The sequence below is a fragment of the Belonocnema kinseyi genome, chromosome 10, assembly GCF_010883055.1.
Source record: "Belonocnema kinseyi isolate 2016_QV_RU_SX_M_011 chromosome 10, B_treatae_v1, whole genome shotgun sequence".
In the NCBI taxonomy this organism is placed as follows: Eukaryota; Metazoa; Arthropoda; class Insecta; order Hymenoptera; family Cynipidae; genus Belonocnema; species Belonocnema kinseyi.
Window position 1 is genome coordinate 80,281,923 of NC_046666.1, and position 10,873 is coordinate 80,292,795.

The 10,873-nt window shown below is 32.9% G+C and overlaps 1 protein-coding gene across 1 annotated transcript in view; it reads left to right on the plus strand.

Annotated features, from left to right (window-relative positions):
- Window positions 1-10,873, plus strand: part of LOC117181724 (protein lozenge-like) — a 94,948-nt gene that overhangs the window by 24,087 nt on the left and 59,988 nt on the right. Inside the window, exon 3 of the mRNA XM_033374671.1 lies at window positions 4,376-4,489. Coding sequence (XP_033230562.1) covers window positions 4,376-4,489 — 114 coding nt within the window. The remainder of the gene's footprint in view (window positions 1-4,375; window positions 4,490-10,873) is intronic.

Here is a 10,873-nt window from a genome sequence, read left to right on the forward strand (position 1 = left end):
CGAACTTAGCAATTTTGTCCAAATTCCTGATTTACGAGAACAATTTACATAAAGTAACTAAATGTGTAACTCCTCTAACTAAACGTTTTACCTAATTCAAGCATACACTTTCTTTGAGTTTAATATATTCTCGATTCACTCGTTCGCCTCAAGAATTTTTTTCCGTTCATTTCTCATTGAGTAGGAAAATACGAGTGACATCTTCAACAGAATCGATATATTACACTTTGAAACACTGCAACTTAATCACAAAGATTCTAAATTCAAAAGATAGCATAATACCGGAGTTAGTAGAGGAAAATGTGTTTTAATCTTGCGATTTGTCTGTCAATGTGTTTGGAAAAGAACTGACCAATTGTAGCAGAGATGTCTTATACGGGCCATGAACGAAAAAGAGATTAAATAGAAAATCTTCCAAACTTATTAGAGGAAAGAATGTCTTAATTTTGCGATTGTTCTGTCAATGATTATGAGGAAAATTTAAGAAATTTCTCAAGAAATTGTTTCGAAAGTTTCTTATCTATATATAGTCGATGGAAATTGATTATAAATTGTTCAATATATGTAAAATATTCCATGTTTCTTAAAAAATGTTTCAAATTGGCTGATATAAGAGAATTTTAATCCTACCATTTTTTTCGCAATGATTTTAAGGATATGAGAAATTGTAGCAGATTTTTTTTATGTAAATAGTGAATAGAACAGAGATTATAGATTGAAATTGTTAGGTCTTTCATAGCACATGTTGCAAAGTTTATGGGAAAAACCGCAACGTAATCCTACATGTATGGAAAAGGGATTAAAGATTGTTTCGTAGATGGAAATTTTTGTACATAAAAGACCATCTTGATCTTGCAATTTATTTACCAATGATTATCAGTATTTAACAAATTTCACAAAATGTGTCTCAATATCAAATGTAGAGGAGCATGTTGTCATCATCATGCCGTCATTATAAAATTTTCTAGATACACGGAAAAAAGTTCATTAATCTTTCCTGAACTCCGATTTAAAAATGTTAATAAAATATATGAAGAAATTCATGAAAAAACGCTGAAAACTTTCGTAAAAATCACATTTGAGATATTGAGAGTTTATAATTTAACGGGATTTAAAGATTCTTTTTAATTAAAAAAGTAAAAAATTTATAAATGAATTAAAAAATATTTCAAGTAATTTTAAAAAAGTTGAAAAGATTTTAGAAGAATTCCAAAAAGAACAGGAATTTTCAAGAGATTTTAGAGACTTTGAAATACTATTTATGAGTCCAAGAGATTTTTAGTCATTTTCAGGGACTTTGTGCCATTTCAATGGATTTAATATGGTTTAAGTGAATAAAGGAATTTAAAATCTTGGAAAGCATTTTGAATGATTTAAAAAAAATCAAAAGAGTTGAAGGATTTTCATGTAATTTAAAAATATTTTTAGGTATTTAAACAGACTTTCAGGAATTTCAACAGATTTAACCGGAGTTATTTAATTTAAAAAATTTTTAAATTTATAAACGAATGTTAAAAGATTTCAAAATATTTAAAAGAGTTCAAGATATTTTTGATGAATTCAAGAAATTTTAACTAATTTTGAAGAACTTTTGAGGAATTTCGGTAGAATTTAAATGAGTTTTGAGATTTTAAAGTACAGTGTAACTCTTCTATAGCGCCGATGTTAGGGCTGACAATGGGTGGGAACTGACTTTTTGTAGCCCATTCCGCTTTTGTGTTTTCACGCCCGAGTGCTCAACTGAGTGACAACCGCAGACCCCGCGCAGCTCCTGTTACACCTACCTGCGGCGCGGCATCGATTCTCGGAAGGGCTATAGAAGTCAGTGCTATTGAAGGGATTCACTGTAATTTAAAAATATAAATAATGTTCTTGAATTCTTTAAAGCCTGTTAAATATATTGAAGTCTTCGCAAATTTGTAGAAATCCTTTGAATTCTAATAATATATATATAAATCTTGTTTAATCACATAAAATATTCAATAATAATTTGTAATATTTCTAAAATCTAAAATCTTGGTACATATATTATTATAAGTGTTGCAATATTTTTTATAGAATGGTTCACAGAAATTTACGTATGGCCGTGCACAGCTGTCCGTCATATTTCAGATTTTGTTGTTGTAATACTTCCAGTTAGGTTAGTCGAGAGGTTTTAGGTGTGAGAAATTTGGAATGCGAAACTCATAGGGTTCGAACCCCGCGGCCAATAAAAATTTCCATAGCGTGTGATTATAAACAGTGTAGTGATTGTGTAATAGTAAATAATTGTGTACTTAACATGTGAAAAAATATTACAGTATAATAGTGGTAATACAAGAGATTAATTTTTTGCGGCGAAAAATCAGTTATCATTTTATAGAACTGTTCTCTATAGTTTCGAGACTTCTTCGATATAGACTGTATTTTATACTTTATAGAACTTTATTACACGTTTTGTTTCATAGTTCAACGCAATGTAAAACAAAGACAATTTCAACTTTTATTAAACTACCCATCGTATCCTCTACTATTGGATTAGTTCTATAAAATTTAATGGATATTTTTTTCCATGTATGCAAGATTGCTAATGTTAATAAAGAATATATTACAAATATTGAAGAAACTCTTGTAAAAGGTACTAACTTTTCACTGGAGATTACTATCTTTTTGTAAAATAAAAATTTTGTTACTAAACCTTGTATATAAATTTTTTGGTCTTTCAATTTGTTTTAACTGTACAACTTTGAATGATAATGACCAACATATCAGAAATTTGAGCAAATCTATCTAATCTCTCGCATAAAATAAACCTTTTCCTTCCTTTTATATCAAAGCAACCATTTTTCTTAAATTTACAAAGTGATGATCCCTAGTGTTAAAATAGAAGACTTTGGAAAAACAGTGTTCCGAAACACGAAAATAGGACGATGAGCGCGAGAGCGATGATACCGCAGGATCAGGGGTGGAATATAACTAGAATATAACGCCGTGCCGCTTTGCAGTCAGTTGCAGTTCCCGGGGGTGGCGGGATCAGGGGTGTTTGATGCCGGTTATCATGTTGACAGACACAACGGGGTAATCCAGGGTGGACCAAGGGGAGACAATTACAAATCGTTGACGTTTACGCCATTCTGACAAACGTGTATGCGATACGTTTCCCAGGAAATCCAAAAGAATGTTCCACGATGGACATTGATCTCATTAAATTTCCGACTAGCACCCTTCAAACACACTCAAAACATTTTGAACCCTAAGCTTTTCCTCTCAACAGTTTCATTATAATTCCCTCAAAATTATAAAATTGGATTAAAACTGCAAACTTTTAAAAGAGATGATCTAAAGTTTTTTACATTTTTTTTGTTGTTAAAATGTTTTTCTCGCCAGGGGATCAACATCCATAATTCTTGATATTTAAAATTATTAGAGGATCTTCCTCATGGTTGAACCACCTTCTGCTAAATTTATCTGACAGGTAATTTCACTTAAACCAGCAATTGAAAAGAGCCTTTATGAAAATCATCAATCATGATGTTGTACTTCCTGACAAATACTTGATGGGCCCAACATCAGTGGAACCGAAGGTTATTACATTTTAACACTTGTGAAGGATCTGAACAATCTTAAGAACGCAAAAAATCAAATAAAAGAATAAAGGAGCAATCAAATTAAAGACACATAAAAGACGATACAAAAGACCCGATAGTAAAGAATAAGGGTGACTAATTTGGAGCTCTTGTGTCAAATATATTTGGAACTTTATTGGCAGTTTCTTCAGTCAAAGCCGAAAGTTCTCAGGAGGGTCAGAAGATATTGTTCTGGAGGATTAAGGGAACATTTAGCACCTCATAGATCTAGTCTGGAATCTTCCCAAATGTCTTTGACCCGTCCATCTCGTCTTCGTGTGCTTCTGAGGGTTCAAAGATGGTAAGAGAAATCCGCTTGGCCCTCTGGAGAAGAACGGTAGACTCGCTGAAGTAGAAGCTGGGAGCGGCGAATTACCAAATGCATATTAGCAAGCGACGGGCCGTTTAAGAGCGCGTAGTCAATCTCTCCGTCGGACATTTATGGAGAGAGAATTAATATACCGGACCTTCAACCTCGAGACCTTCGTCAATGATATATGCACACGAGTGCTCCACCCCCTCTAGAAGCCTTCTTTCGGTTTTACCCCACTAGTGAACCTTCGTTTCGATTTAAAATGGTCAAAATTGCAATCCCTAATTTTGATATTAGTCAGATGATTTAATTTTTGAAGATTTCCGGAAAGGTACTTTCACAAATTCAAAGGCGATCAGCAATATGCAGCCTTTTGTTTTCAATCTATTCTTTATAAAAAAATGTTTAGCTTTCTGCATTTCAGTAAACGGTATATCAAAATGTGTTTTCCTTTCAGGGAAGAGCTTCAGCATAACGATTACTGTTTCAACGACGCCAACCCAAGTAGCAACCTACCTTCGTGCAATCAAAGTGACCGTGGATGGACCACGAGAGCCTCGATCCAAGACGAGTGAGTACATCATCCATAACTCGCACCCATGTTCATCAGTATTCAATAAGTGTTGAATAGTCTACTGATTGACAATAAAGATACAGATACAAATATATATAGTGATTGATATAGTATAGTCATCTGGAGAAAATGCATCGATAATAATTTACAAAAAAGTCCCTTTACGCAGTAATGGGAGTCATTATTGAGCAGATGGTGTAGGATGATGCAGTGGCCGACGTGTGGCGCGTGGAGGGAGCATCATGTTCCTTTCAACCTATTCGCGAGTAACAGCGCGTGCTTTTACGCTGACCTTCATAACTATCTAGAACTATCTACAACCGGCTTTTACACGCACTCACGGCTCGACGAGCTGCCTCTGCACATGTACTCGACATGAACATGAGTGTCCCATATATGCGTAGCATGCCATTCCACTGCATTTCCATCCGACCCTCGAGCGGTGAATCCCTACGCCCTACGTTCCGGACAAAAAATTGCACTCGTTTCGATATCTGATTAATAGACACTGTCGACTTGACCACGAAAGTCCTCGACCTGGTTTTGCGGCCATTTCGCATGTATGTGAATAAAGTATTGATGTTCCAGAACGATCTGTTATTCTATTTCGCAGTGGAACTTGTAAATTCAAACTATTTTGAACGCAAAAGACACATTTTAGGAAAATTTATTTGATGCCAGCATGGTTCATTCTGAGAGGGAGTATTACGCAAAACACGTTCACATTTATAAATCTAAACATATATGTTAAGTACAGTTGAAAACATGAGAACGACAACTGGATAAGTAACATTTAGTGTGGCTGCCCTTAAACACGGAAAATAAAAAAAAAGATTTCACCACCCTGAAACATTGTAAATATTAAGCACATGTTTCTATAATTTTCTTAAAATTTTATATTTTGAAAACCTTTCACAGAAAACTTTTTTTTTTCATTCGTATATAATTAAATTTTTTGTCCTTATACAGTTGTCATTCTTGTGTGTTCAGTTGGTACACGAGCTCGGTTCATTCAGATTCATTCGGTCATCACACATTGGATTAAAAATAATTAAAACATGGGTTTAATCCTTTTCAGTCAGTTTGATTCGGATTAAATCGGATACAGACTTTTGAATAGCCCTGACTGAATTCCTGCCCGAAGCTTTTACCGAAGTATTCGATTAATCTCATAGAAATCAATAAATTCGGTTAATATCCACTATATTGAAGAAATTAAAAAAGCTCTCCTGTTATGAATGAAACCCTTCGAAATATATATTTGAAGACATGCGAATAACAACTGGATAAAGACCAATTATTTTATTTTCGCTCTTTCACCAGATTAAGAGATATTTGGATCTTTTAGTAGTTCATTAGTACATTCCAAACGAAGTATGAGTTCCTTCTCTGGTGTTTTTACTTTGTTTGTATATAAAATGTTATGATGCTCATTTGCCGAGCACTTTTTCTCCACATTATGATTAATTAGCAAATATATTTAGTTCCTCATAGTGGAAATCACAATAGAAAAATACAAATAAGTCAATTAAAAACAGATTTTTTGTCTACTCTATATATTTAAAGTGATAAATTCATGAAAAAATGTATAGTCAGGAATTGATAAGGGGGGGGGGGGTGAACATACGGACTCTAACAAAAGGAGGTACGCGTTGTTTAAAATTCTAGAAAATCAGCTTCACGTCATTTATGTATAAGGGTACCTTACATTGTATTTTCTTTAAAATTTCATAGGCATATGAGAATCAACCAGTTCAAATAAAAATTCTTTTGAGCTCCTCCCTCAACCTTTCCTTAATTTTTAATGATACCACTTCTTATTTTTGATAGAAATTCAATGCTCTAAAATTTAAAAAACGTTTAAATCAGTCAAGATATGAAGGCTGTAGACCGTTTTGATCAGCAAATTCTATATTTTGACCACACCCGCGCACATGAGCAGTGTTTTAATGACACTGAAATTCTCTATATAAATCATTGATTCTTTTATTTTTTCATTTCATTAAAACTTTAAAACTTAAACCTTAAAACCTGTAACTTTGTTTCCATTTTAGCATTAAAACTGTACTGAATGTTAAGTATTCAAAATAAAAACAAAAGATTTTAGGTTCATAAATTTATAAAACTTTTAATAACGGAAATTTTAAAATGAGAATCCCTTTAATGTATTGGGCATTATTTCACTATTACCATCTATGTTGGTAATTTAAATCTCTGTTAATATCAGTGAGAACATTTTTCCATTACAGTTTAGATAGGTCATTTTATATAATATTTCCAATTTATTTTTAACACCTTAACAATTATAGATGCGTCTTGTCGATCCGAAAAATCGGCGGAGTTGTGAAAGGGTAATAGCTAAACTCGTCAAAAATAATTGACTACTCATAACGAATTTCCAGACGACGAGACACTTCGGAAAATAAAATCATTATAAAAGGCACATTGTTAAAGGCACTTTAAATGATGCTATAGGTACTTGCGATAATGAGGAAAGAATAGTTCTACTAGGAGATATGAATGGATCGAGAAACAAATGTTAACAAAGATAGATTTAGAAGCTAACGAAGTTAGCTTATGCTAAGAAAAAGGTTTTTTTATTATTAATACTTGCTTTAGGAAAAAAATAATACACGTGTACATATTGTGCAGAGGAGATAGACACATTATCATTGACTTTATTTTTGCGGATTAAAGACTTAGAGAACTAATAAAAAATAAACGTTAATGAGAGGTTTTAAACATAAAAATGATCATTACCTTCTAATCTCAAAAATAAATTTACATCAAGATTGGAGAAGAAAGAAAATTAGGAAGACGACACAGGCGCGAATCAAGATTGAGAATTTACAGAAACCAGAAAGACGAATAGAAATTAGAGATAAGTTAAGGCACGAATTACAATAAAGATATAAGGACGCATGTACAATATTCTGGGACATCATTGTTATACAAGTTTAACTAAAGTGTGTGTCACTGCGGTTGTAAGAAGAGTGACTGGTGATGAGTGGTGGAATGATGAAATCTGCGTATCCATTAACGAAAAGAAGGGAGCGTATCTAAGAAAGTACATTACAGGCACTTAGCGATATCGAGATAATTAAATTAAAAATTATTATAGAGACAAGGACAGAAAAATAAAAATACTCGTTGAAGAAAGCAAGTATAAAATCAAAGCGGAAGATGAGAAAAAATGGAAAACGAATTAGAAATGAAAAAGGTGAAATAGTATATGATGCGGAGGAAGTAAAATACGGCCATAGGTCATTTACATAAAATTACTGAGAAGTGAATCTATGTAGCAGCATAAACGCGACATAGAAGACGATACGTCGGACAATCCGATTGAAATAATTTGTTTCTCTGAGGTTAGCGATATCATTAAGAACTTGTGGAATGGTAAGGCATCCGCGGTATTGTGAACCTTCAAAGTTTAATTTTTCTAAGATTAGACTCCTGAAAAAAGCCATTACATTTTTTTTAAGTTTTCGTCACGATTTTTCAAATTCTCTCATGACCTAAGGTACAAGTTAATAATTTGAAAATTAATAATAAAGCATTTCATGCAAGGCGAACAACTTAATGCTGAAGACGATTGTATAAGATGTCGAACCTATTTTAATAAACGCTAACATTGATAGGGTGGAAAAAGTCGCGCAGTAAAAAACACGCAGCAATTGATCAGAAACATAGGAACTTCAACGAGGAAAGAAATAATTAATTCATTAATTTATGATAGATTATTATTATAATCAAAAATCATATCTTTTATTTGACATATAAATTGACTTTCCTAAAATTTCAATCATATATGTGCATATTCACAACAAAAATTCAAAAATTAATTTTTTTTTTTTTTTTGCTTAAATTCATAGAATTTTTTAAAGCTTTTTCATTTGCTCATCGAAGTTGAGTGACGCTGGGCTCCGTTATACTCAAATGGAGGTCATCGTACCAAATAGGGTATATTTATCAACTTCAAAGCTATCCTTACTCTGAAACTAATACTAATTCAGAGACTGAATTCTGAAAACTCTTCCCTTTTACTTTCTAACTAAATATAAAGCTTGCTTCATATTTTCAAGGGAAATGGACACGGCTATTGACTTAAATTTTAAATGCATAGATATATTTATTCATAAAATCAATAAAATACTGACTTTTCAGTAAAATTGAATTCTTAGAAAAAAGATAACATTAATGAATAAGTAAGTGTTTAAAAATTTTAACTTTCAACATCAACTTTTGTTTCTAGAAGAATTTTCTTAAAAATAAATATAAATAATTAAATAATATAAACCAAAATGAATCAGTAAGAATCTCGGAAAATACCTTCTCAATATATTCTATTTAATATAAAAATAATAAATGAAATCGTTCTCCACTAGCAGAATATATGGAAAACGACGCGGTGCGTGCATGTAACATTCCTCCCTTCTAAAATAACCGACCATTTTTTTGCAATATTAGGCCATTGTAGTTTTGGGGGTGCATTCACCCCTTCGAATTTGGGCACTTTGATTCTTGTTGTGCATATGGCAATACAGGATCCGGAAGTAAAATGCGCACGAGCTCTTATACCGCCATAATTAATATGTGTATGTAATAACAGAAGACGAAGGCGTTTCGCATATTGAAAATAATAAAATTAGGAAAGCGCCCACACGCGACCACCCTCCTAACCCTTTTCTTCCACTCTGGCGTTGTTACCTGAAATACGATGACCATTGACCATGCAGCCCTTTTTCTTCATAAAACCGACTGCTCTAAATTACCTAAATTATCGCCAAAAACTATTCGCGAGACTAGAAGAGAAAAGAAAGGATAAAAAGCAAATCAAAAATAAAAGGGAGACTATTTTAGTATAGAAATAGGGAAACGATTTTGGTAACAAAAAGATCGCGAGCCAGGATAATTATGCGAGTATAATGATAGGTAGCAGGTGTTTACGGACCTCAACCTCGCATTGTCCTCGTACAATGAAACATCGGTTGTTGGCCGACGGCAACTTGTACCCGATATTACATTGTTTTGATGCGTGATCGCAAACACCCCGTGTGTATGCAATATGCTGTCCTTCGTGTTTCCCTAACAGACTGCGCGGCTCTTTTTACTGTTCGTCAAACTTGGCTGTTGAATCTTTATACAGACGATCTTTTATTCGCAAGCAAGGACAATGCACTTACATTCGTTTCAATTTTCAAGGTTAGGGTCACATTTGGAAAGTATATAACGCATAATAAAACAAGAAAAAATTAGATTGTGCAGTGAATTTCCCGGTATTCTTCAGCATACGAGTTATCGGTATCTTATTTTTTATAACTTTATATAAATAGTTTTTTATGTTTTCTATCTCAGGCTAAAGCTCATAAAGCTTTTTATTAATCCTTCGTCGGAAAAGTGGATCTTTTAAGACACAGTGCTTTTTTTCCAAATATCTTAAAAGTGGAGAGGAGGCAGGTCATGGATACCCACCCTAAAAACTTTGGAGTGTCTTGTTTTATCATTAATTTAGCTTATCCGAATCTGCTTGAAATTTTTCAATTTTCAATCATTAAAATAATTATACTTTTTTTCAGCCACGACTATGGAGTTATTTTTTAAAGCTCTGAGTACTATAAACGAGTAAAGAGTTTTTTCATTAAATTCATTTTTCAAAACAATATGATTTTTCTAGTAATTTTGAATTTTTTCAGAACATTTGTTTAAATAATTAATTGTTTGAAAAATATAAAGTTTCTAATAACAAAACCACAAAGGGTTAAGGATAATTTACATCTAGGCTTCTTTTAAGTTCACAATTTTACTAAGAGGTCGCAATTATTGTGATTACTTCCGTGTCTTAGTAAAGTTCCTAGTCAAGTTTATAACACAAATAATTTCAATGAAACAGGCGTGAGTCACACAAACTCGTTAGAGTTGATTTTCTCTAGAATATGAGATCTCTTACTTTGTTTCTTTGATCATTTAATTTCACCTAGATCTCCTTTGGCCTCTCATTAATCACTATTGATATTTGAGATCTGATTCAGGTTATTTCGTATTTGATATATAAACCTAAACAATTGATCCCTGGCCGTCCACATTTCACCGTTGCAAAGAAAAACGCCGATCCTCAAAAGTGCGCCGATTCGGTGTTGTTTTAAGTTGCAACAAAAATGAGACATCGGAAAATGAGAATGCAGGTCTGTTTATATTACAATATTCTCATTTAAGAAAAAAAATACTAATGCAATATCTCTCTGCAATATCACATTTCACTCCTGCCCATGACCTCTCACCTCTATCCCCTAATCTCTAAACATTAACTTCTTATTTTTGCCACGCCTCTCTTTCTTCCTCTCGTCTCCTCTTTAACCGTCTTTTATAAATCTCTCTCCC